The sequence below is a fragment of the Stylophora pistillata genome, chromosome 4, assembly GCF_964205215.1.
Source record: "Stylophora pistillata chromosome 4, jaStyPist1.2, whole genome shotgun sequence".
Classification (NCBI taxonomy): domain Eukaryota; kingdom Metazoa; phylum Cnidaria; class Anthozoa; order Scleractinia; family Pocilloporidae; genus Stylophora; species Stylophora pistillata.
In genome coordinates this window covers 38586124-38614062 of record NC_142522.1, presented here as the reverse complement: position 1 = coordinate 38614062, position 27939 = coordinate 38586124, and the positions used below count along the sequence as shown (strand labels likewise).

General features: G+C 38.3%; 1 protein-coding gene and 1 long non-coding RNA gene across 4 annotated transcripts; one reads left to right on the top strand and one right to left on the bottom strand.

Annotated features, from left to right (window-relative positions):
- The first annotated feature begins 920 nt into the window (after window positions 1–920).
- LOC111325375 (uncharacterized) lies at window positions 921–20771 on the top strand. Of its 3 annotated transcripts, none has more exons than XM_088756451.1 (6): window positions 921–1171; window positions 7548–7673; window positions 8030–8133; window positions 10981–11109; window positions 12268–12411; window positions 19552–20771. In XM_088756451.1, exons 1-5 carry the CDS (start codon window positions 1035–1037, stop codon window positions 12384–12386), a joined length of 615 nt encoding a protein of 204 aa, XP_088612577.1. In that variant the 5' UTR covers window positions 921–1034; the 3' UTR covers window positions 12387–12411; window positions 19552–20771. The 3 variants fall into 3 exon arrangements, with proteins under 3 accessions (XP_088612577.1, XP_022784924.1, XP_022784923.1); XM_022929189.2 differs by lacking the exon at window positions 19552–20771 and adding an exon at window positions 18897–19545; XM_022929188.2 differs by lacking the exon at window positions 19552–20771 and adding an exon at window positions 13223–14312 and having other exon boundaries at window positions 923–1171.
- On the bottom strand, window positions 18890–27656 carry LOC148733643 (uncharacterized). The gene is made up of 4 exons (XR_015999840.1): window positions 26874–27656; window positions 21750–21941; window positions 20248–20368; window positions 18890–19023 (listed from the first exon to the last, which is right to left on the bottom strand). It is a non-coding gene; the product is annotated as an uncharacterized LOC148733643 (long non-coding RNA).
- Between the last annotated feature and the right edge of the window lie 283 nt (window positions 27657–27939).

The window sequence follows — 27939 nt, the reverse complement described above, 5'->3', positions numbered from 1 at the left end:
CTTTATAAATAGAAAACGTTGCGCAACACTGTAAGAGTCACGTCCGCTTTTCTAGTAGTGAGCTTGGGCTGCCTGTGGTTAATGATAAAATGTTAGCGCCGTTTTACTGAATGCAACAGATATACCATAAACCAGATAAAACATTTAAATCCAAACCTAAGATTCTCTTCCCCTCTTCTCTCTTAGTCAAAGTTTACACAAACAAGAAACCGCTTTATTCCTCGATGCTCCTTCCCTTTAATTACTCACCAATTACAAAGTTCCTGACGCACTCTTAATCTTCACGGAGTAAAGTAAAATAAAACCTGTAGCTTAAAACCAGTATTTTACAGTTGGTTTTCTTTTTATATGATCAAAAATTTGATAAACATCTTCCTTTAAGCCGTCGCCATCGAGCTTAATTAGAGCAAAAAGAATTGATTGATATTCTCTTTTACTCTTTATTACGATTTAATGGCTTAATGGCTACTGGCTCAAAAAGTAAAAATAAAAACTAGTAAATGATAAAAACAACAGGTAAATGGAAGATCTATCAAGAAGTCCGTAACCCCACATAAAGAAAAAACCAACCAAGAAGGTAATTAAGTAAGACTATAGCAAAAAGACTATAACAATAAAAAATTTCTGGCTTTCGAACTAATTGTTCTTTTTTAGTTTCAAAGCGAGTGTCTATATTTTCTTTGATCGTTTGACATGTCCTCTTCGCCTCTATCTTATTTCGATAAATTTTTACCAGAGAACTCCTTTATGATCCTTTAATTTGCAATTAATGGGACTTTACTATGCAAAGCTCACAAGGCGATGAAAGAGTATTTCGGAGGTAAAGTTACACCGCCTTTGTATCGAAAGATCCCGTGGTTTTTCTATTCTTTCCGCTGGTCGATAAATGGTATCTTGAGTTCGATACTTTGACCTCTCAGTTATCTCCCATTTTAGTAGTCACGTAGTCTATTATTGTGCCAAGCTGGCAGAGCTTTGAAACTTCACAAACGCGTAACTTAATTTACTTCATCTACCCTCCGTCAGGCGTCTTTATGCTCTTTGAGTGCTGGTTAACCAAGATGACGCACAGCAAGGTGAAAAAGACGGGTCTGGAAGTGTTTCTTATACTTGTGCTCTGCCTTTCCGTGGTGCGCGGAACACTTTATAGCAATGGGCTATCAAAATATGGGTATGTTTTGTCAGACTTCTTTTTTATCCCTCGGGTGATACTCATTTATTTTCACGAGCCTAACAAAGGTGCAATACGTTTGTCAGCTGCCTGCCTTTATCATCTATCTACTGCTCTTTTTCCTAACCTAACAAAGTTGTTTCAAAATCTGTTTGCGGAGAGAACAATGACACGGAATTATATAACAGTGTACTTATATAATTATATAACAGTGTCACGGAATAATTATAACAGTGATTATAAATTTTTATCAGACTTAATAAGTAATCGCGAGAATCAATCCTTCATTTGTAACTTAAGTGGCGAACGTACTACACCTAATTCTGTATGTCAGGGCTTCAGGTAGTACACATAGATTGTCACTTCATAATTTTTAAAAATCGTGTGAAGAAAATTACAATTTATTAAGAAATGTATCTTTCTCTAAATTAAACTTGACCGTTCCCCACGTCACCCGTCAGTTAAGAGCGTTGCTGTGTTGAACGTGAGTGATGAAATTTTACTGAATCGGGTGATACTCGCATATTTTTACGAGCGTAACAAAGGAGCAGTGCGATGGTAGCTGCTTGCTTTTATCGTTGGTTCGCTGTATGGTTTTTCGGCCTTCTTCGGTTTATCCACAAATGTTTCACAGTGACTGACTTGTTGTTGCCTCTACAAACTGTTGACCAATTATAACTCTGTTTGCCTCCTTTAAGTATTCTACGACCGACACAAGTTCAGCCACAGCAGATGAATATTATTTATTACTCTTTTAATGCTTAAAATCAAAGTGGAGTATAATATGAGTCACTTTTAGCCCTTCTTCTTTTTGTAGAATGATATCAGTAACTAGATATCGGGACACTCTGCATGTTGTCGATTGTCCCGTTTTCTCACCTTTCTTGGTTGTTTGCAAGCTGTTTAATACTTCCCCGAAAAGTTTTTTGTTCATGGCAAAGTCGTTAGGGACCAGAACAACAACTCAAATACCAATAGCTGCACCTTAGCTATTTTGAAAGATGTAAACAGTTTCCGCACACATAAGTAGTAGAAGAGGTCGCGCAACGATTAATTGTCTAGGACGCTCTTTTAAAAACTAACAAGAGGCTGCTTGGAGCTTATATTCTGGCCGGATTTTCGGTTCAGAGGGAACGAATTGAAGGCCTTGTTGTTTTTAGAAAAAATGCTGTTAAGTGCTTCTCAGAGGTATGGAGATTAAGACTTTGGACCAAGTTGATGCCATGACAAATTGGAAATACTAAAATCGCTAAATGAATGCGGGGACTAACCTAAGTACCACGGCAAAGTCAACAGAAAAGGAATAACTCACTTTGTGACTTAGAAATCCAGAATGATGGTAACCGTCCAACTGCGCAGAATAATAAACGCATACCTCAGGCGTTCTACAAAACCAGTTCTAAATCAAAACCTGCGTTTATCAAATTTCCGGTTGCAGAATTCATCAAATTTTGAAGCTGCGATTCAAATCTTTCTCTGCCAGCACAAGCCAAATTCCCCTATTTTCCATTCCCATGTCTAGTTGCTCCCCACAGTCGCTCAATAAATATTTGCATCTAAACACGATGATCTTTGTTCGAAAGGTTTCTCTCACTTACATTCGATAACAACCTTCTGAGGTTTTCTGCTTCGGAACGCTATACCACAGAAGGAATTTTAAAGACCGCAAGTTTTTTGACTGATTAAAATTAAAGATATGTGACGGTGACTTCCACAAGTTTTCTTTTTTTTTTTTTCAGAAAAGCATGATTGTTTAATTCGCTAAAGTGATCTACTAATCGATCCAATTGCCAATTTTTACACAGGATAATTTAACTAATTAATCGAATTTAAAAGTATTTGTGCACAATCCTCGTAGTAAAGAGCACTATTTAAGCAATAGTGAAAATCAGACCTGCAAAAATTCAGGCCCGCACGGGAGTCGAACCACTGACCTCTGCCATACTAGTGCAGCGCTCTACCAATTGAGTTAACAAGCCAAGCCAACTGGGAGCAGGTCATCAAATTAGTCCGACATAAACCCGTAAGATGATAAATCAAACACAACGAATATATGAAATTCATATAACTAAACTGCGGTTATAGAAACGTATTTGTGCGCGATCCTCGCAGTAAAGAGCACTATTTAAGCAATAGTGAAAATCAGACCTGAAAAAATTCAGGACGGGACTAATTTGATGACCTGCTCCCAGTTGGCTTGTTAGCTCAATTGGTAGAGCGCTGCACTAGTATCGCAGAGGTCAGTGGTTCGAATCCCGTACAGGCCTGAATTTTTTCGGGTCTGATTTTCACTATTGCTTAATAGTGCTCTTTACTGCGAGGATCGTGCACAAATACGTTTCTATAACCGCAGTTCAGATATATTAATTTTATGTATTCGTGTTTAATCGAGTTTAATCAGTCAGCCAGTAAACGTTAACTGTTCCCACGGTTGTTGTTTTTCATCAGTACGTAAACAATTGAAGCGATTCACAGTATTAGTATTGTGCTTTAAATTAATATTTGATACTTTAAGTCCATTCGGAAGATAAGTGTAAACTGTAACAAGCCTGGTTAATCGTTTATGCGCGGCCCAGCACCTCAAGCCTAAAACACTCAATGCTAAAACTCAACCTCGTTCCCAGGCTATGTCCACCACATTGCTTTACGCCAATTAAAAACTGCCACGTACACCTATTGTGTATTTTCCTGCAGCAGAAAATCCAAACCGCATCTCGGATTCTGGGCCTTTTTGGCCAGAGTAATAAACGTTGGAGTGTGACTTAATGAATGTTGTTGAGACGGGAATACCCTGACTCCAATACGGACCATGATTGTTAGCTGAAATAACTTAGTTAAGACATCAAACCCAGAAATTTAAATTACCAGTCACGGAAAACATAAGAGCATTTCTTTTAGAAAGAAAATTGTATTCCTTGAAAATACTGACGAAACACCCATTCCGCTACTAAGAGAAAAAAAAAAGGTATACATGCATTTTTGAACAGCATGACCAAGAACATCTCGATGATAGCATCCCTGTTTACAAAATTTCGTTTAGCTAGGTGCTGTTTCAGTTGAGAAACAAAATTTGAACGTTGGAACTCTGTGATGAAACCATGGACATCTATCATACCACATTCATGCTATCATTTGTACTATTATAAAACTATTTCAGTTGAAAATGCTCCGATGACGAATTTATATGGTCTTGAAAAAATCTCCGCTCTCTATATATTAGTAATTAGGAATTATTGTAAGAAATAGACAAATATTGGTAATTAGTAATTCTTGAGACGACCTTGATTTTTAAAGGAAACTCATGAAGACAACCTTGCTTTCCAAGTACAGTTCTGGCTCATTTTAAAAATTCCACAAATTCCCTGCACTAGAAAAGAAGTATTTATTGAACCTCCTAATATTCAATTCTAGTGGCAGCTGACAATTTTCCACTTTCCTCAATTTGTAGGGATTGCTTTTGTCTTGAATCCTGCTGAAGGTGCTACTTCCATTGATTTACTTTCATGTTCCAACAGTGAATGGTTCTGTGTTTTCTCCAACAGTTATGAATAAAACACCCCCAACCGTTTCTGGGCTTACTCCCTAAATTTTTTTCAAGAGGAAGAAAAAAGCCAGGAAACCTTCCATCTCCAACCAAACAGTTTCTTGTATATATTGTTGTTCCACGCAGACTTCTTTTACATATCTTGGCAACAGAAAAAACGTGTAAGTTAGGTGGACTTTGTTCCTGTTATTGAAGTAAATTTGAAAGAACGATCAAATTGTCTATTTTCTTAAAAAACAAAAAAAAAGTCAAAACAAGAAAGTAGGTTCCATTGTTGTTGAAGTAGATATTCTTGGCCTCAGTTTTTTCTTTGATGAAATATTTCACTTTTTGAGTTGTGCATGGTCTGTGTGATACTATCATGTTGATTTTTCTTTAATGAATGTCTCAACAAAGAGACTTCTGTTTGCACTTTTTGACAAAAAAGAGCATAAATCGATTGTTTTCCTTTTTTATCAACATACTCCTTGTTTGCTGCATCTTCGTTCTCAGCTGGATTGGCGAAACTGACGATCTTTTTATTGTTTCTATTTTAACGGTTTCTTGAACTGATTCACAAGGACTTCATAGATTTATTGAGAAACTCATTTTTTCGAATAGTCTTTCTAAATAAACAAGTTCCCTCAGGAGGCCGCTCCTTTTCAGGAGGAACAATCTTAAGCTCTACTCTGAAGCTCTATTCCGCCTTTTAGATTGTAGAGAACAGGCTCGCCATTATTCACCAGTGGTTTTTTCGATATTGAAGACCTTTAGAGACAAGATTGGATCTTTTGCCCGCCTTCCAACTCACGAACAGCATAGAGATATCTCACATTTTTTGAAGAGTCGAGTCTCTTCTCTTTCAAGCCAATAGGTCTAGAATAAGTGATTGAACTCTTTGCGTCAATCGCAATCTCTTTGATTACGTCAAAAGGTTTCTTTCCTATCAACCTGGTCACTTCTCTTTTCAATGCTAGAAAAACTTTTGGAAGCCTCCCCACCAATTCTGTCGATCACCTTTTCTCTTTGAAGTTCATCTCTTGACTCTAATGGAAAGGGAGGAGGCGCTCACTTATAGGTCGATCGAATCGCTCAACTATTCCCTGATCTCTATGAACGATTACATTCCCTCTTGGGATGCTAACATCATGCTTTGCCATCTCTTTGGTTTCTTAACCCATGAATACACGCCTAGGATCACCCTGGAGAACATTTGGCCAACTCAGTGGTCCTCGCTTATAGAGTATCTGAAAACCTCTTGAGGCCTCAGATAAACTGTTTGAGGTGAGAGGCTTAGTTGCCTTGAATCTACTTGCAACATTAACAACTGTCAACATTTTAGGTTAGTAAAATCTTTTGTTGTTCAAGATATCTTTTTGTTGCGATTGATGCAGTGAACTTAACATGGTTCATGAGATTTTAACTCGGATCAGAAGTCCTTTGTTCCTTGTTAACTTCCTTTGCAAACCATCCGATTCCAGCAGCCAATCCTGAATCAGCCAAAGTTTTCACAAGCATATTAGCAGATATTTTAATTGGTAAACAGAAAAAAAAAAAAGAATCAACCCAATAGTTTTACTTTTTCGGGAATTTGAGTTTGTTGGTTGGTTGAACCTGCGGTTTTGGTTGTGGTTCATTATTGAGAGCCATCAAGTCTTTCCTTTTATGGTACATTCCAGCCAATGATATAAAGGCACTTGTTACTGACAGAATTTGAGTGAGTGAGAATGATGACGATGGTTCTGGTTCTGGTTGTAAACCTTCAGATTGCTTTAAACCTCCTTTCTTCTTCCTTTCTTCTCTCACTCTTCTCTCCTCGCCTGTTGTAAGTCAAGTTCTTATTGAGTTCTTTTCAAGTTCTTACTCAGGTCAGTATCTTCACAAGTACTCTGTGTTTTCCTTCTCATTGACCAAAGGCGACTTGAGGGGAATTTCCTGAGCTCAAACGATATATCGCTGAGTTCAAGCGATATATTGCTCAAGGAAAACGATAATTCTCGAGGAGCTGAACAATATATTGTTGATGTTAAAACGATACATCTGCGATATATCGCCGATATATCGTTGCAACTGAAATATCGCTCAAATATTGCCGATATCTCGCGACAATCGCGATATTCAGCAGTTATCGTTTGCATAATTTTACACAGTTCTGCAGTTTTGCTACAAAATCCATCTTCTCATCTTTCATCAAACTACCTGTATAATCATTAAAAATAATCTTCATATCCTTAGCCAGAGATTTGTAGAAGAGAACTAAGAAAGCGTTGTTCTCTCTGAAAGCTTTTGCGATACTTTCCAATACATTTTGAGGACTGCCTATCTGTCAGCTGTCCCTAAAAACCTCGTGGTGCACAATTAAACATTCTGCGGACTGCCTATCTGTCAGCTGTTGCTAAAAACCTTGTGGTGCACAATTAAGCATCATGTTGAAATTTCGCAAAACATTATGTACAATATCTCTACAGGAATGAAACGTCATATGAAACTAAAACTAACAATTCTCGTCTGTTTCAACAACCCACCTCATATACCTTATATAAAGCATGTTAAATTCTTTTCTTAGCTGACATTTTTTTATTATTTGATGTTACGTTATTTTCTTCATGCGTTACTCTGTATACCCAACACCAAAGTGCGTGGAAAAGCTCACGCGGGGTTTGTTGAAATATATTATTTAGCTCGCAGAACAACCCTGGAAAACAACAGTGATGTCTGAGTAGAACGCGAATAAAAAATTTCAGTATGACTCGTCAGTAATAGAGCTGGTGAGAAACGCCCTATGCCAACCAATAGCGCACCGACAACTGTACAGCCTTATACCTATGCTCTAGAACAAATTTTTTTTTGCAGTACGAATGTTTGCCAAGAGTGGAAATGGAGGACCGTTGCAACATCCACCCTGGTGTCGACTGTCAGTTATCAAATCTACAACTCACGCAGTAAACTTTGTGGTTGGAGGCGTTGCAGAAAGTCTAGGTTGGTTATCTTCACTGCCCTACCCAAGGATACAATTAAACTTTCATGATAGGGCCTTTCAGCAGCCTTTTTTATTGCTTTTTTCAGCTATTCTTTCTGTTTGGTGATTGAGATTAGTCCGTCATTTGTCTAATGGCTATGGCACTTACCCGGCTCAAGCCCTGACTAGGAGCAATGTTTTCAAGCATTAGTGCCCCTCTCTCCATATCTGGGAATATGTTGACAAAATGTTACGGAAACCGAGAAAATACTAGGGGTAACCCACGATGAACGAGAATAGAATCTAGTGTAGGGCACGAAAATTCATTTACAAGTACAAACTCTTGATGTTTATGTGAGTGCTTTGTATCTTTCAGAACTGTAACCAGCTACAAATTGAAAACGATCTACCGTCGGACAATTGATACATACTTCAGATGCTGCAATGGATGGAGAAGAAGAGGAAATGAATGCCCAATAGGTTAGATGAAAGAAAGATTCAGCCTATAAGCTGAGTCTGATATAAGTTTACTCGTGATTTCAAAAGAAATAGGAGAAACTAAAAGTACTCAGTTTTGTGAGATGAATCTGAGTAACGAGGATATGTTTACTTAATAACAAGATAATTAAGTTTATCGATTCAGTCGATAATATGAATTGGCCACCGTAAAAAGCGGACGTTTCGAGCTTTATAATTTAGCCCTTCGTCAGAGCGAAAGTTAAAATGTAGTCGACAACCAACTCCATGAAAACGATCCACCGTTGGATCACTGAATCCATTTGTCATAAACGTGAATATAGATTTTCTTAACAACAGATCACAGGGGGTTGTGGTGGATGGGCAGATTGCTTCGTTCTTTCCCATCACAATAAGGTTGCCCCTGGAGACAGTTCTTGGCCATAATTTGCTTTCAATTTTTCAAAGTGACTTCAATACAGCCCCTCCGTCTACTAGTGATCTTGAAGATGATCGCACAAAAGTGTCCAGCCCGGAGTAAAGAATTGCAGGCTACGCTATCACTGTTGCTTAGTATAAGTAATGTCTATTACTGCGATGATCACTCACATGCCTATCTATTAATCTGTAGTTCACATAGACTATTTTATTACACGACTCGGGCAGTCAGAGGGCCAATAACTAAAATCAACCAATCAAAATGCTCTATTTTTGGTCAATATTCTCTAAGTATTGGACCGGGCACTGTCCCGAATGGTCCCGAATGACACCACTCTTGTGTCCCTTTGAGCTTTAGTCGTATAATAAATCTCTAACCGCCTCCCGGTTAGCTCAATGGATAGAGCGCTGGACTGTTGTGCGGGAGGTCGAGGGTTCGAGCCCCGGCCGGACCAAGACTCAAGGTCTTAATTGAGGAGAATATGCTACCTTTCTATAACATCAAGAAATGGTTAGATATTCTAGTCTTCTCGGATAGGGACGAATAAATGGAGGTCCTGTCTCCTACAGGATTAGGGGTAGGAGACGTTAATTTCCCACGCACGAGATTACTGTGTGATGGATGTCCTCCCCTGAGGTGGGATGGGCGGGTTAGGATTGATTGTAAAGCGCTGTTGATCTGTCATTGTAAATAGCGCTCTATAAGTGATAAATTGTAATTGTTGTAATTGTCTCTTATTAACCAAGCTTTCTCGGGACCGTACTGGAAGAATATCGGCCCTCGTTCTTTTTTGTACGGACCGAGCGCAGCTCGGTCCGTACTGTCAAGACCTCGGGCTGATATTCTCCCAGTGCGGCCCTCGCGCTTGGGTAATAAGGTATATTTATTCACTGTCGTCCATTCATCCTTATACAGGTTTAGTACGAACCAGCAAAATGGCCCGTTCTTTGTTGGCGTTCTCAGTTGGTAGAGCAATGCACCAGCATCGCAGAGGTTATGGGTTCAACTCCCATACCTGCCTGCCTTTTCTTTTTTCGTTTTTTTTTTTTTCTTTTTTTTTTTTCAGGCTCTTTTTTCACTACTATTCATTACTGCGAAGATCAGTCACTTATTATCCAACTACACCCAGACGAGTACAAATAACGCCATAGACGAGTACAAATATCACGCGGTATTTGTACTCGTCTATTGTAGAGTACCGGTTAAACAGGTTTTCTCGCATCGCGCAAGAGAAGAATTGGATTGTAGTTACGAAAAAAAAAATGGTGGACAATTTCAATCATATTTTCGACGACGAAGAGTCAGAATGGCTGGCAAATATAGATCCAAGCTCATTAGATGAATCGAACGAAGAAAAACAGCTTGACGACCAGAAAATTTCTTAATTTAATGAAGAAAATAGAAACAGCAACAGAACAACGCGCCAATCCCGTTCTGCTTCGTATACTTCTGTCACGCACTCCCCGTAAAGAAATATCCGCGAAATTCGTCCGCACTGAAATAACAGTTTGGCGTGTTAGATAATAAATAACTTATTAGACGTTTTGTTGTGTACTATCGCTGAGTAGTTTTACTCGTTATTTATATTTTGACTCGCCCTACGGGCTCGTCAAAATACGGCAAAACTCGTAAAAATACTCAGCGATACTACACAACAAAACGTCTAATAAGATATATATATTCATTATTAAACCGCATCTCATATATTCATAGTCAATACATTAATAACTCTAAAAAACAATCAAGCAACTTTCAACAACAGATGTCACATAAATAGTTGACATAATTCCCCAGCGCTCGATACCTACAGTAGGGAGCTAGCTATAATTTAGTCTTCTTTTATCCTGTTTATTTGTTAGGTACATTCTAGGTAAGTGGGAGGGGATAGGCATACTGCTAAGATTAGAAAGTCGATAACGACATGTTCTTAAATAGAATAAGAAAGATGGCAAATTTTGGTTTTAAAGTTAGAAATGTTGGTTTCGTGATAAACCTTGAAATGAATTGTTTTCACTAACTCCTTTATTTCCTTTATCTTTTTCTCTTCTTTTTCTTCTTTTTCCTCTAAACGCAACGACCTAATGCACCTTCTTATATAGTTCCTTACAATCTTTCCAGAAGATTCTACAGATTTACAACACGACTATTTTTAGTAACATTACATCATAGAATTTTCCAGAATTTACGGTAAACAACTCGAGTTTCTAGAAATAAACGTCACGTACTCATGTCGAAACCACTAGAACTTTCCTAAAGGACTACTCAAGAATGTTCTGGAAATCATAGGATAATCGATAAACGTGCCAAATAACATGTCTTCTGTCCAAATGCGTATGTGTTTCTTCAAAATAATGAAATTATTATTTCCCTGGCCGATCGAGCTCAATCTTCTGAGACAGTAATAAACTATTCTGTCCGTCTTCTTTCGACAGATGTAAACGAACGCTCTTCAAACAACGGAGATTGTCAGCAGCAATGCATTAACAGGAGAGGAGCATCAAGACTTTGCTCCTGTAACAGCTGGTACAAAACAAGCCCATACGATAGTAAGAAGTGCGTTGGTAAGAGTCAAGTTTCCGTCATTACTAAATTGTGGCTTTCTGATTACCCCACCAAATTGTGTCAATAACAAAATATCCGTTAGTAAGAGGCTCTTTAAAGCCCACATTTGAGGTTTAATTAGCTGCTTTAAGTCGGCCGGGCCAAATCGGTGGGTTAAGGGACTGGTCATCAGTAAACACCTGGGAAGAGGGTGCAGAGGAGTTAGGAGGGATTACATGGTTTTTGGGTAAACTGTGTGCGGATCAGTCGTCACTAACAGAGAATTAAATCTGTTTAGGAGAGACTCTCGAGAATTGACTGCCAATTAACTCCAAATGAGGGGTGTGTTGAAATTATGAGTATAATGGCCTTAAGCTAGCCAATCAAAACAAAGAAAACTTCTTTAAAAGTGAGAGTTGCCTACTTTAAACAAATTGGACTAGAAAGCTAAATAAGAAGCGTACGCCCTCTTACATCCACCCATTTTTTGATTAACACAATTGATTGGTGATAAATAAACATACATAAACAGTTATTTATCCTACTCATTCATATTACTCATCCACTTATTTATTTATTTATCCTTCTCATTCATAGTACCCATCCACTTATTTATGTATTTATTTATTTATCCTACTCATTCATATTACTCATCCACTTTTACTTATTTATTTATCCTACTCATTCATATTACTCATCCACTTATTTATTTATTTATTTATTTATTTATCCTACTCATTCATATTACTCATCCACTTATTTATTTATTTATTTATTTATTTATTTATCCTACTCATTCATATTACTCATCCACTTATTTATTTATTTATTTATCCTACTCATTCATATTACTCATCCACTTATTTATTTATTTGTTTATTTATCCTACTCATTCATATTACTCATCCACTTATTTATTTATTTATCTATTTATCCTACTCATTCATATTACTCATCCACTTATTTATTTATTTATTTATTTATCCTACTCATTCATATTACTCATCCACTTATTTATTTATTTGTTTATTTATCCTACTCATTCATATTACTCATCCACTTATTTATTTATTTATTTATTTATTTATTTATCCTACTCATTCATATTACCATTACTAAAGTGCACCTTAATGCTGTGGCTTAACCTAACTACTTGTCCTCCTCTGGCCGCCCGACAGATGTAGACGAGTGCCAAAGGTTGATTGAATGCACCTGTGCTTCTGGGCCAAATTCATGTGGAAAATCATGCAGGAACACTGTTGGAAGTTATTATTGCACGTGGGGAAAGAGTTATTGACTGTAGAGTAGTACAATGTGCACAGGTATGGTAAAATGATTAATTAATACGAAGTAGAATAACCGTAAAATTAGACGCCGGGGTCAACTGTAGAAATTTACTCTCAAAGCTGTTTTGATTGATGGAGTGAACTTATTTTTCCCATTAATAGAGAATTTAAAATTTCCTCTCCCCTGCATAGTGAATGGTTGTTAATGCAAAACTCTTAATATCCGTTTTGACGCAGAAACTTGTTATCTAACGGTACCCTGGACCGAGCTGAAGGGGTATTACTACTGGGTAGTAGAGGCACGAGCTAATCGATGGGCGAACGCGATGAGCCAGTGTCTCAAGCTCAATTCATAGCCTTAGAGGGGGTTAAAGAGAAAGATCTTCACTTATGTTATTTCATTGGAAAAAAAAAAGGCTTAAAAAGCTCGATCTTTTGCTATATGAAAGATTATAATTAAGCTTGGCCGTCAAATTAGGAAAATTATGATTCTATCCATGGATGATTACCTGCTGCTGGGCTGGGTTATTCAAAGTTGGGTTAAAAAACCCAAGGTTTGTGTGAAATCTGGTTTCAGATCTGACAGCTATCAAAAAAAATTCAGGATTTTAAGTCTTCAATGTGATGATTGGATACTCTAAAAAGAATAAATAAGTCATCCGAAAATGATCTTTCAACAAAGCAATAAAGAAATCCGGGTTAAAGTTTAACACTGGGCTAGAGCTACTCAGCCTCCTAACAACTGGGCCCTCCGATTGATTCCTGCAGTAGATTCCAAAACTCTGTGTCAACGACTGAGCTTGGCATTCATAAACATGACGCTGAATGGCGCAAATGCGAATTTCAGGTTTATCTCAGAGAGAAGAAGTGGACCCGAGATCAGATGTTGCTCGGGCCGAAGAAGGTGCACGGCGTTGGTAATTTTCTATGGGTTGATGGGAGTCCTTTAAAGGGGTACGCTAACTGGACCCCTGGAGAACCGAAAAATGCAAGAGGTCAAGAGTTGTGTACTGAGATATTGGTATCTGAAAAATACCAGTTGGGCAAGTGGAATGATGTGAATTGCCACATAACCGGTCACAAGTCTGTCACAGTCCGCGAAAAACCTCTCCCAGAGGGAAAGTGAAAGAAATGATTTAGTTAATTGCCACAACTATTTAGGTTTTTTTAATTAGTTCTGTAGCAGCTGTGCAGGAAATTAGTTGCAGCGGAAGTGTGTCCGTATAATATACTAATAACTCACGGCGCTGGGATGAAAACTGTTAACACATACACCTTCATTTTCTAGGCATATTGGAAAAAACTAGTTTATCATCCGTTACATTTGACATTTTTATCAGTTGATATATTTTGCCACTATGAGAAAAGCTTATCGTCAGTGCAGTTAAGCATTTTTCTCGAGGTGGCTGCACGAGTAAACAGTTGATATATTTTTTTTCATCCTTACTTGGATTCTTTTATAAGCGTTTTCCTTTTAGGTTCACTTAACTTCTCGATCTATAAAAAAGGACGAAGCTTAGTGTTCTTCCCTCCTTCTCCAAATTTTTGATTCATTTTCATAATTCATTTAAAATCTTTAGCCATCACTTCTCCTGAGAGTTCAGTTTTAGTTCGGCGAATATTTTCCTTTAAGTTTTACCATCTCTAAGTTTAGCTGAGGTTTGCCAAATCGTAACTTGGACTGTCCGAAATTCAGAGAAGAGGACCGCTTTGTGAACGAAAAAATTTGCGAAGGGTAAAGGAGTTTTTTGATGCAGGATCTTTTCTAGTGAGATTGGATGTGTGTTACATTGCGAATGAAGTATTGTCGCCTCGGCATGGGTGGGAATTAATGTTTTTCCCAGAGAAGATTGAGTTATGTTAAACTTTGAGATTTATGTTGGGGGTTGTAAGTAAGTTAAGAGTTTGCTCAATAAAGAGAGATCATCTCAAAAGAGTGTCGAAGATGAAATACTTTTTAACCAATATTTTGAAGCTTTAAAGAGTAATATTTACTTGTTGCCTCGTCGTGAATATACTTGGCTGCGTTTCAATGTCGACCAAGGCTCTTCGGTCGAAAGGAAGCAGCAAAACATTCGGATTCAAGTAACCGATAGAAATGATCATCTCAAATATAGAGTGATAATAAAAGGGACTCCCGAACGTCGTGGCCTACAGCCTATCGTCTTATATTCAGAGTAAACGTGGCAAGCTCAACACAAATAAGTCTCGAAAAAGTGCCCTTCCTTGAGGTCTCAAAAATAAATGAGCGCTCCAGACTGTCTTTGTGCTTTTAGGCCCCCAAACACGGGAGGGCTGGGAGAATTCAAGAAAATTTTACAAACATAAAACACAGTCGGGTTATGACTTTCTCGGAAACCATAGATGACTCCAGGATAGCAATACAGGGTTAATTGAATAAGAGGGGTATCATATCTGATGATACTAAGGCCAATGTAAACCTGCGAATTCTAATCCAAATCGACTGGATAAGCACATTGTTTGATGTTGGAAACGGTAATAGAAAGGATAACAGAATAGACCCATCCTTTTGGGCAACAGCTCAATTAATTCTGTGATTTGACTTTTCGCGTTCTTGCAAACATGTTTTGAGTCGTGATGGAGGGCAAAATTGTTCTGATATGCAATGGCTTGAACGGAAACGCAAATTTATTAGAGCGTACGCAGACGTTCTAGTCCTATGGGGTCAACTGAATTTCAAATAATAACTTATTCCGTCTTAAAGTACCCTTTCCCTCCTTATACCTCACTGTTCAAGCAGAGCGGTCAACACATAGAATTCTTCCAAAGGTCTACATACATTTTCGCATAACAAGTCGCGAAAATTTGTAAAAATCAGCGACCTTGGGTAATAATTAAGTGTGGATATTCTGAGGAGGAGTTATAATATTAATCCTCAGGGTTAAAGGGTAAGAATAACATTTTCTATTTAAAAGTATTTTTAACATATCACGAATCATCGATTATGCAGCGCTTTTTTGTTTACTTTGAGTGGCCATTCCTAAAAAGAAAAACATCAATAGAACCCCATGAATATCATTACATATTTGAGCAACACTTCATGCAAAGCTCTTGAAACTGCTTTATAAGGAAGCTACTCCCCGTAGACAGTCTATGCTACTCACGTTAAATAAACTCGTTTAGATGGCTACTGCCTCCTGTGGAGACGAAGCCATAATATTGTCCTGTTGAGCGAGTGTAACAATAGAATACGAATGACCTCTTAGGCCACAACAAAGTCTGCCGAGTTTTATTTGATAATCCTCGCTCTTGGCCTTTGTTTGTTTCGGAACATCTTCGGTCGTTCAACGTTATTCGAAAAGAGAGCAATTTATAATTTCAACTAGTTACAAATGCTCAAGAGAACCGCTAAATTTGCGAAGCTTGCAATACCTTGAGATTAACAGGGGGACCCTATTCGATGGAATGATGGAAAGCTTGAATGGCGGAATATCCTACAACGCGGAATGCCTTGTTGTGTAAAACAAAGTCTGAAATAATGGAATCGCAATTAAGTATGAAAATTATTTACGATTAACAGCTATAAAATTGAAATTAAAAGAAGCCTGGTTTAAACATTATTGGAGCCTAGAGGATAAACCGATAGGAGCACAGTGAAGTTCTTGAGCTAGCCTCTGCAAGTCATTACTACTACATCCATTATTACTATGAATATTAATATTATTACTGAAATATGATTATTTGTCACCATTCAATTATTGTTTGAGTGTCAATTAGTCCCAATATTGTTGAATCATCTTTCTCTTGTGGAACAGGGTACCAATTCACATGTGGGATGCGGGAACAATACCCGTAGGCAGTCTGAACTGTCTGTTATTTAAACTAGCTTCAGATCGACAAGTTAGGCTAACGATCATGAAATGTGACCCCATCGCCTACCACTCAATGTTACTCTCGTCATAAATTCATAGCATATTCTTTCGAGTGTGATTTCGCCAAGATTTTGCCGCAAATATGCTGACCGACGCGCCAAATCTTCGGCGGTCACTGAGGCTTATCAAAAGAAAAATTTTCTCTGTAATGGTGGGTGGGAGTTTTTCTCCTCAGTGAAGAAAGACAGGATTTACCTGCGTTTGTACATCTATAGATTTAACGAATTTTTTATTTCAAATCTGTTGGTCGCCAACTGGCGACTTTCCCCGAGATTTTAGTCGTCAACTATATTTTTCACTTGCCGTGGCGACTAAAACTGCCGCAACTGGGAGCTCCAGTGGGAGGTAAGGGAATATTTCGCAATCCTGTTGCTGTGGTAATAAAGGTTATTAAAGATATTCTGGGTTAACTATATGTCAATGGATACTCGTGACCAGGAGCTGTATTTTTCTTTCTGTCAGTGTTACGTCATTATCTTTGTTTTGCTGTATACATGTGCTTTTACCAAAGTTGTTGTAATCTTCATTTTTCACTTCCCCTCTGCTTCGCCCAAACGCCCAAAAAATAATATATAATTTTAATTTCTAGACACCGAAGCGGCTCGGTTGACATCCAGCCAGTTTTATTTTTAAAGAGGTAGCGAGTAACTATTTCAAAGCTTCAATATTTCTGAAAGAATACTTGTTCTTAACACTCTTTTAGTTATACTCACTTTATTGAAAAAAACTTTTAACTTACTTACAACCACTAACTTCAAATTCAAACCCAATCTTCTCTGGAACAACCGTTCCCACCTATGCCAAGATGACAGTAGCTAAGCTGTCAAATTAGTATGTGCTTCACTCGCTATGCACAAGAGAATATAAACAGTTTATATTCCCTTGCTACGTAACACCCATCTATTCTCACTAGGAAATATCTTGCATAAGAAAAAACCTTTTTCCCTTCGCAAACCTTTACTTTCTACAAAGTGATCTTCTTCCCTGGTTTTCGGACAGTCCGAGCTAAATTATGGCAAAAGTGTAATAAACTTAGAGGTGTTAAAACTGAACGAAACAAAGTCACGCTAAAGATATTTAATCAGTTATGAATAAACAAAACGTAGGACAAGACGGAACTAACACTCTTCACAGCCTTTTTCTTTTCCATATATTGACAAGCTAAGTGCTCTTAAAACGAAAATACTTACAAAAAGATTTCAAATAGGAGATAAAAATTAAAAACGTTTACCAGTGAAGTCATCTCGAATTAAAATGCTAAACTGTTTTTTCTTTAAAGTTTGATTTTTAGTACATTTCTCCAATAGACTCTAATACACCCATTATCGAAATACAGGAAAAGCAATTTCAAAAAAGTTCGGCTACAAATGTCAACCCACGTTAAGGTAATTGTATAATGTAAAAAAAAAAAAAAAAAAATACCCAAAATAAAAGGAAATTAACAAAGAGTATCGTAAAAGAAAGCCGGTTAACAAGGTTCCATACTGAATTAACGATGAAGTATATGTTACTACTTATTTCAAGTTTAAGACCAAGGTCTGCTACCGAGAGAGAACATCAATTCAAATGAAAATTAAGATGAAGGCGTAAAAAAAGTAGGATATGATCAAATAGTTGTTTTCAATACACTGAGTAACTTAGTTTTTCTACGAACACCAAGAGAAGTGAGGTATTAATATGTAATGAATCTCCCCGTTTAATGACAATTTCTTGTTTTACGCACAGCACAGCTCGAGGACTAATCAGCTAACCATATCTAAAGAATTTCGGGAAGTAACTAGATCATTACTTTTAGTTTTCCTCTCGTAAAGGTTTCTCACAGACTGTGAGAGTCTTGTCACGTGCTGCGTTGCAATTTACATCATTCCACTTGCCCAACCAGTATTTAGCAGAGACTAATATCTCAGAACATAACTCGTGACCTCCTGCGTTATTTGGTTCTCCAGGGACCCAGTTTGTGTATCTTTTTAAGGTGGTCATATCCACCCAGAGAAAACTACTAATAGCGTGCATCTTCGTTAGGCCGAGCCACATCTGTGCTTGAGTCCATCTCTTCTCCCTAAGAAAAAAACCCTGAAATTTACGTTTATGCCACTCGGCATCATGTTAAAGAAGGAAAAACAAAGTGTTAAGAATTCTGCACAATTAAAACTGAAGAAGTAGGGACCTGCTGTGTTTTTCCCTACTTTGAATCATAAAATTTACTACTGCTTATAATACAAACGTCGTATTTAAAATTTTGTCCAACTGAAATGGTAAAATCAGGATTTTTCTGTATCTTTTGAGATCATTGATTTTGCATTTACTCTTAATACATATTTTGCTCTAGTGGAACTGAGTTAAAAAGCTCTTTTAATTCATCTCGAGACGAGATGGTGGGTAAAATAATTTCCTTATTGTAATTAAAATAGATTTAAAACACATGATTTACATCTTGGGGTTTCAATGACCAGTCTTATCTGGATTTTATCTGCAACCGGGAAAGGATCAATTATATCAGTGACGCACTTTAACTGTTTATATATGCTTTAGTTAGTGTCGATTTCACATACGCCCTTAAAATTTTCATAATTTTTTTCACTACTTACCTGAACAAGTTGATGGAGAAATTCATTTTCTTCTTTCGAGGAAATGGTCACCATCAGTGAATTGAACTTCAGACACTGGCTCAGCACATCCTTCCATCGTTGGACCTGAGCCTCTATTACCAAGTAGCAACGCTTCTTCAGCTGGGTCCAGGGCGGATTGCAAGTCTCTGCGTAAAACAGGAAATTTAGAGTTTTCGTATTAACAAAGATTTAGTAATACATAGACAGGTAAAAACGAACGATATAATATCCCGACGTTTCGGCGACTTCATGACGCCATTATCAAGGGTATGAAATGAAAATAAATTAACAAATGCGAGTTCAAGAGTTACAACAAATATGCATACGGGAGGTAGCTACGCAAATACTTTAGCACGAATAGAATCCGTTTGCACGTTCAAACTCGGTGTTAATTTTTTGATGTAAAGCATCTCGTTGACAAGACAATCGAATTTGTTCATGCACTTCTTGAGAACTTTGAAACAACTAAGAAGGTCCTCAGGAACAGCACCTGCGTGGTCATTGTCGTAGTGCTTGCGTACTGAAGATGACGTGCTCTTATGGCTATCCACGCGGGCATATAAATGCCCACGTGTGTAACCAACATAGCTCCCTCTATCTCACAGGTTACATTTAAATTGGTACACTACGCACTGTTGATTAACCAGCTGTGGTTTGGTTTCACATTCTTTAAGGTCTTTGCCAGTTTTCCGACTGATAAATAAGGGCTGGATTGGGGTTTGGAGCTTAATGCTAAGGTCTTTCAACTGTGTCTGAACAATGTTAGCGGAGTCTTGGTCCTTGAAGGGATTATTATCGCACATATGTAGATGACACTCTCACTATAATGCCCAACATTACTACAGCTACGGATTTCCTACACACCGTGAACCGCGCCCATCCCTCTGTCAGCTTTACAATGGAAATCGAAAATGATGGCATGCTCCCCTTTCTTGGCACCCAGCTCCTAAGCCGTGCACCCCAAATTGAGACGAAAGTTTATATCAAGCCTACTAATACTAGTTTACTTGTCCACTACCAGAGTTACGTCGACAACCGGTACAAACGGAACTTATTAACAACTATGCTCGATCGCGCGTACCGTTTGTCCTCTTCAAGGCTTTATTTTTCTGAGGAGTGTGAGCGCTTGAAGAAATTATTCTCACGTTTGGACTACCCTCACCACCTTATCAACTCCGCCATTAACACCTTTATGAACTCGAGAATTGCTGACCAGCAGCCATTGCAGGCGTTGGGAAGATTGGCGAAAAATGATGTAACCCGAGTAGCCATACCCTTCATGAGGCGTCTCAATGGTCGTGCTGGAAGGAAAAGCCTCCCAGATCTTTTTATTGCTGAGTAGTTTAAGAAAGATAGGCTTCACGACATACCCAGTCTCACAGTGACTTCCTTTGTAACAAGTACTTTCACAGTTACAGGTATATTGCTTTCCTCTCAGCGCTAAACATTTTCCTCCATGTCTGCATGGATTTGGCTTGCACGTCTTGATCTCTATGGCAACAAAGAAATTACTTCACCTTTCAATAAAAAACTGCGTATGATTTATTTGGTTTCTTGTGCTTTACGGATTTTTTTTTCTTATGTTTGCCTGGCTGTAAGTCATTTTTTTTCTTTTTCACTTTTTCTGCATGCGATGTACTAAATAATCAACTTTCTATTGAATGCAGATCTTGCTTTATGAACTAAGTTATGAGATACAATAAATATATGAAGTTCGTATATTTTGAACTGCGGTATTAGATACGTATGATGCACGATCCTCGCAGTAGACAGCGCTATTTATGCAATAGCGAAAATCAGACCTGAAAAAAATCAGGCCTGTACAGGACTCGAACCACTGACCTCTGCGATACTAGTGCAGCGCTCTACCAATTGAGCTAACAAGCCAACTGGGAGCAGGCTGCTAAGTTGATTCGTAAAGTATCGCAGTCCCGTACAGGCCTTATTTTTTTCAGGTCTGATTTTCGCTATTGCATAAATAGCGCTATCTACTGCGAGGATCGTGCATCATACGTATCTAATACCGCAGTTCAAAATATATGAATTTCATATATTCATTGTATCTCATTTATCACTTTCACGGGTTTATTACGAATCAACTTAACGGCCTGCTCCCAGTTGGCTTGTTAGCTCAATTGGTGGAGCGCTGCACTAGTATCGCAGAGGTCAGTGGTTCGAGTCCCGTACAGGCCTGATTTTTTTTTTTCAGGTCTGATTTTCGCTATTGCATAAATAGCGCTATCTACTGCGAGGATCGTGCTCATACGGAACTAAGTTATATTAGTGTAAATTACTTAGCACGGTTCCTCAGTATGTGATCGAGTTATGATCGAATCCAGTACAGGCCTGAAATGTTTTCAGGTTTGATTTTCACTATTGCTTAAATAGTGCTCTTTACTGCGAGGATCGTGCACAAATACGTTTCTATAGCCGCACTTCAGATACATGAATTTCATATAATCGTTGTGTTTGATTTATCATCTTACGGGTTTATGTCGGACAAATATGATGACCTGCTCCCAGCTGGCTTGTTAGCTCAATTGGTTGAGCGCTGCACCTAATATATCGGAGAGGTCAGTGGTTCGAATCCCGTACAGGTCTGAATTTTTTTTCAGGTCTGATTTTCACTATTTCTTAAGTAGTGCTCTTTACCGCGAGGATCGTGCACAAATATGAGGGGCGTATATTGTACCACAATAAGGCCAGCAATTGAACTGGTAATTGGAAATACTATATGAATTTTCTCTCGGGAGCCATGAATCCTTAGAACCCGGTGTCAGCTTTTTACGTGTATGTGAGTGTTGAAGTTATTTCATGAACTTAATACAGCTGGTCCTATTGTAGGTTATTTATGTCTTCCGATAAAACTTACTTTTACAAGAAAACTTCCCAATGTTCCACGAAACATCGTCACCCTTGGAATTGAGGATGAAATTAGCTTGTCCATCTCCCTCCAAGAAAAATCCACAACGACATCCGAAATAGCAGGTTCAGCCGAAGGACGTAAAGCAAGGCACTGAGATAGTTTGATTCGAGCGTGTGGTCAATGTATCGCAATGTTTTACTAGGGGAAAGCAAAAGTAGTGGTAAGCAGTTTTTGGAATTGATTAGTTTGGTTTATCACTCTCTAAAGCGCCAGTTTATAATTTAAATACCCAAAATTAAGTCTAAATTTGGGCGTAAACGGTTAATTGAATTACATAGAGCTATAGCGGCTCAAAAATATGAGTGCTCTCTGAATTTCAGCCACCAAACATGTTACTACGGCTCAAGCGTGGCATATCGCTCATATACCATTCAGGGGCTGCACAAATCAACACTCTGCAATATCCAGTAATCGCGTTTGTTAAATAGAGAAAAACATAGGTGACTCATGAATTGTTAAGTCATCTTCATTACTTAACGGCGGGCGAGGCTTCGGACTTTATTACCTGGATCATTGGATAATGCAATTCAAGAGTTTTTATTGGCTTAGCCGTTATGGTATATAGAACGTATTTACATAAAAATTAAAAACTAAAAGCCCTAGTAGATTTACAGAATGACCCGAATTTATACTAAACGTAAGAAATATAAATAGTATTGCGTAATGGATTCCAGACCTAAATAATAGGGTACAATAATGAGTAGAAGGCAAGAATGTGCAAGGGGCGAAATAACCACGATTGGTTGCGAAGAACTCAATTAGTAGTATAGATCAATTTCAATTTCTATAGCGCATTTCCATGTAAATGCTCTAATGCGCTTTACAACACTGTCCGGGGGACTTTTCCAGACTGCCGGCGGCAGTTTACAATTAATAAAGGAGAAATTTTTACATATGCCCCCTCCCCCCCTTCCCAGTAAACAGGCCAGACCACATCACAGTAATCTCGTGATGTGGGTTCTTTAACGTCCCTTGCCGAAATTAACTAATTGATAGGTGCAGGAGACGGGACCTCCGGCTTTACGTCCTATCCGAGAAGACGAAGCAATGTGAGTGAAGCGTCTTGCTTAAGGACACAACGTCAAGCCCCAGCCAGGACTTGAACCCGGGCCATCTGACCTAGAGTCCAGCGCACTGACCACTGGACTACTCACGCCTCACATTACATTGAGACATTAATTTACATTAATTTACATCACATTACATTAATTTACACAATTACATTGTGTAAATGATGCCCTAATGACGTATTATAGCGGACGCGATTTTTGGATCTGAATTCGCATCTTTTGTTAAGTCCGTGGGGACTAAGTGTACAAAGTTTTGCGGTCCAGTAGGCCTCTCTCGTAAGTAATAATCTATCAATATAAGCTGCGTCCCCTTGGCTGGTAATTTTCTCCATAACAATATTAATTTCAGAAATTTCGTGTTTGGTACAATTGAAGTGGACTGCAAGCTCGCAGGTTTTTTTTTTGTTCGCATAGATGACTTGTGATCACGAAAACGCACCTTGAATTCAATGGAAGTAGAACCCACCTATTGTAAATTGCATTTCTTGCTCGAGGCCAAGTAAACAACATTTCTGGAAGAGCAAGACAAGTTTTGGCAAATCTTATAGGTTCGGCCTGTGGAAAAACTCTTAAATCTGGAATCTTGAATGAAAAAATTCTTGCAAAGGTCGCATCTAGAAGAGCATTTAAAACACCCTCCCGTTTCCTTCTCTGCCTGACTAACTTTCCCACCCACACAAAATCTAGAAGGCGCCAAAATGTCTTTAAGGTTTTTGGTACGGCGATATGCTGGAAAAATCGATTTTGATGGAAAAATTTCCGATAACTCAGGTGACGATTTTAAGAGATGAGCATGCTTTTGGATAACCCTCTGAATATCAGGGAGGATAGGATTGTAGTCGAGGACTAACGGAAATACTTTTTTGTTGGACTTGACATTCTTCTTGAGGAGTACTGATCTTTCAATTTTCAGCGCTCTGTCAAATTGATTGTCTACCAAATCTGCATTATAACCCTGGGATTTAAGATACCCTTTGTATTCAACACATCTCTTGTAAAGAAACTCATCCGTAGAACAGTTACGTCTAATGCGTAAAGCAACTCCGTAGGGAATTGCCCTTTTATAGTGTACCGGGTGCGAACTGTAGGCTTAGCATAAATATCAGCAATTATGAACCCGTCTTGAAGGTGCAGTGTGAGATCCAAGAAATTGAGGGTGGGCTCAGAGTACACTAGCCCAAATTTGATAGTGGAATAGCGGGAATTGATGTACTCGGTAAACTCTGATAACTTTGGCAAACCATGTGTCCAAACATCGAAACGTCATCCCTATATCTTCACTATAACAATGGTTTCACACCACCTCCAAATTTAGCTTTCTCATCGATTAATCCTATAGCCAAGCCGGCATAACTGCATGCGTTTTTGGGGCCCATAGCCGTACCATGTTTTTGCACAAAATTTTTCCCCGAAAATTGACAATGATTGGCTTCGAGACAAATTTCGATTGCCTCAACAATGCATTCGGTGGATGGAAATTTGATCGATCGAGAATCAAGAGCTTTGCTAACAGCTGAAAAATGCCTAAGTTATTATCAATATTGGGAAAGATAGCCACGACATCCCAGGAGACCAACAGACACCGGGGTAGTAAAAGACCTTTCTCAGAATTAAACTTTTGGATCTTGTTGATAAGATCAGTGGTATCTTTAACAAACGAGGGTAGATTTTGGGCAAGAGGCTTAAGATAAAACTCAGCAAAAGCAGAAAGTCTTTCGATTGCCATTCCACAGCAAGATATAATTAAGCGGAGAGGGTTGCCCTCTTTATGAGTCTTCACATTGCCAAAAGCCACCCCCGGTTTTGGTTCCAAATTGGCAACCCAAGTGACAACCTCTTGACTAATCTGTCAAGATTAATTTATCGAGGTCATCAATGGTTTTCTGTCAGTTGACATCCTTCGACGTCGGGCAAAATGCTGGTCCTTTCATCAAAAGGGAACATTCTGCATCAGAGAGATCACAAGATGTTAAATTAATAGGGTGTAGATCTGGAATTTTCTCAACGTTTTCTTGCGGTGAACTGGCTTGATGATCAGAGTGTGATGCAGTTCTAAGTGGGCCATTTCTGGTAAAACGCCGTCCTTTAGTACTCGATTCTTCGTGTCGAGGGATGTGGCATATTGCTTGTTGCACTGGATTGTAAGGTGTCGCCACTGTAAATTTGCGACGGGCAATACGCAACAAGTCAAATTCTAATCGGTTCATTTGTCTTCGAGTTCCTCTCCAAACTGTTTTTGCTGTACATTCATCGCAGTTCTCGAGAAGTTTTTCGCGTTCGGAGCTCAATTGCCTTTGTAATGATTTTGTCCTAGACCATGCTGCCTCAGAGACTTCCCTCAAGATACCAAACGAGGCCGCCATTAGATGTTGTTTGCACGCTTCTTGCAGAATACTATTATCTTTGTCAAGTTGAAGGTAAATACCAGTTGGGCAAGTGGAATGATGTAAATTGCCACATAACCCGTCACAAGTCTCTTACAGTCTGTGAAAAACCTCTCCGCGAGGGAAAGTAAAGGGAATGATTCAGTTACTTGCCGCAATTATTGACATTTTTCTTTGTTAATTAGTTTTGTAGCTGTGCGGGAAATTAATGGCGACGGAAGTGTGTGCGTATAATATACTAATAACTCACGGTGTTGGGATGAAAACTGTGAACACGTATATCGTGATTTTCTAAGCATATTGGAAAAAAACTATTTTATCTTCCCTGACAGTTCTCTATTTACATTTTACTTTTCATATCAGTTGATATCTTCTGTCACTATGGGAAAATTTTATTGTCAGTGCAGTTTAACATTTTTCTCAGGTGGCTACAAGAGTAAACAATTGATACTTTTTTATCTCCAGCTTGAAATTTTTTTATAGCGCTTTCGTTCTAGCTCACTTAGCCTCTTGGTTTATAAAAAGGGCTACTCATATTGTTCGTCCCTTCCTCTCCAAATTTTTATAATTCATTCAGAATCTTTTCTCTTCAGAGTTCAGTTTTGATTCGAAAAATATATGTTCCTTTCAGTTTCACCATCTCTAAGTTCAATTGAGGTTTGTCAGATCGTAACTCGGACTGTCCGAAAATCAGAGAATAAGGTCACTTTGCAAAGAAAAAAAAATTGCTAAAGGTAAAGAAGTTTTTTTGATGCAAGATATCATCAAGTGAGATTAGAATGGCATGGGTGAGAACAATTGTTCCAGAGAAGATTGAGTTGCGTTGAACTTTGAGATCGAAGTTAGCGGTTGTAAGTAAGATGGAATAAATATATGAAAATCATATATTTTGAACTGTGGTATTTGATACGTATGATGCACGATCCTCGCAGTAGATAGCGCTATTTAAGCAATAGCGAAATTCAGACCTGAAAAAAATCAGGATCGTGCATCATACGTATCAAATACCGCAGTTCAAAATATATGATTTTCATATATTTATTCCATCTCATTTATCACTTTCACGGGTTCATTACGAATCAACTTAACGGCCTGCTCTCAGTTGGCTTGTTAGCTCAATTGGTTAGAGCGCTGCACTAGTATCGCAGAGGTCAGTGGTTCGAGTCCCGTACAGGCCTGATTTTTTTCAGGTCTGAATTTCGCTATTGCTTAAATAGCGCTATCTACTGCGAGGATCGTGCATCATACGTATCAAATACCGCAGTTCAAAATATATGATTTTCATATATTTATTCCATCTCATTTATCACTTTCACGGGTTCATTACGAATCAACTTAACGGCCTGCTCTCAGTTGGCTTGTTAGCTCAATTGGTTAGAGCGCTGCACTAGTATCGCAGAGGTCAGTGGTTCGAGTCCCGTACAGGCCTGATTTTTTTCAGGTCTGAATTTCGCTATTGCTTAAATAGCGCTATCTACTGCGAGGATCGTGCATCATACGGTTGTAAGTAAGTTAAGAGTCTGCTCAATAAAGAGAGATCACCTGAAAAGAGTGTCGAAGATAAAATATTTCTTACCAATATTTTAGAGCAATAAAAATTAATATTTCCTTGTTACCTGGTCGTGAATATAATTGGCTGCGGTCAAAAGGAAGCAGCAAACATTCTGTTTCAAGCAAAGAAAAAGAGTCACCATACAATATATAAAGCTAAAAATGATAATCACAAATACAGAGTGAAAATTGTGAGTCCTTTGATATGGACTCACAAGCGCCGCGGGCTACAGCCTGTCGTCTTATATTCAGATTAAACATGATACGCTCAACACAAAGACTTCAAGCGTTTGATTTAGGCTTTCCGTTATTATTGGATTTAGCATCCTTGTTCCAACAAGCGCCCTCTCTCTAATAATCCCCCTCCTCGAATTTGTTGATAAGCGCCCCGATCCTAACAAGCGCCCTCATTGATTAAGCTGTCTCATTCCAATAAGCGCTCCTGTTCAGTCTACGTAAGTGCACATTTCCTCCTCAGGACCGATCCTGCCTTAAAATTTTGTGGCAATTACTTAATTACTTAGCTGGACTTTCCAGTCAGAAAGGATCTAAGGGCAGCAAGTTCGTTTTCCAGTCCTCTTGATCCTTTTCAAATGAACATCAAAGCTTTGTTCGCACGTTCTTCTGTTTTTTAACAAAAAATAAAGAAAGAAGCGCCCTGTCCTTGAGAGGCACTCTGTCTCAAAAAAGTGCCCACTTAGAGGTCTCAAAAAAAAAAAAAGAAACAATTCAAGCACCCGGCCCTGGACTTTTTTAGTGTTTACAGAACCTCATCTAAATACGAGAGGGCTAGGAGAATTCTAGAAAATTATGCAAACCCGAGACGCAGTTAGGTTTTTGTAACTTTCTTGGAAACCATGGAATACTCCCGGAGAGAAATGAAGGATAAATTGAGTAAGAGGGATATCACATTTGATAATAAGCCAATGTAAACCAGCGAATTCTAGATCGACTGGATAAGCACATTGTTTGATGCCAGAAACGATATATAGTAAAATGCTCTCTTTTGAAAGTGCTAAAATTCCGCATATTGTGCAGATCACATCTATTGAGATATTTCCGTAGGAAAAGTTTTGTCTTGAATTACGCGTCAGTTGATCCACTGTAAAATTCTTTTGTGAAGTTTATCGT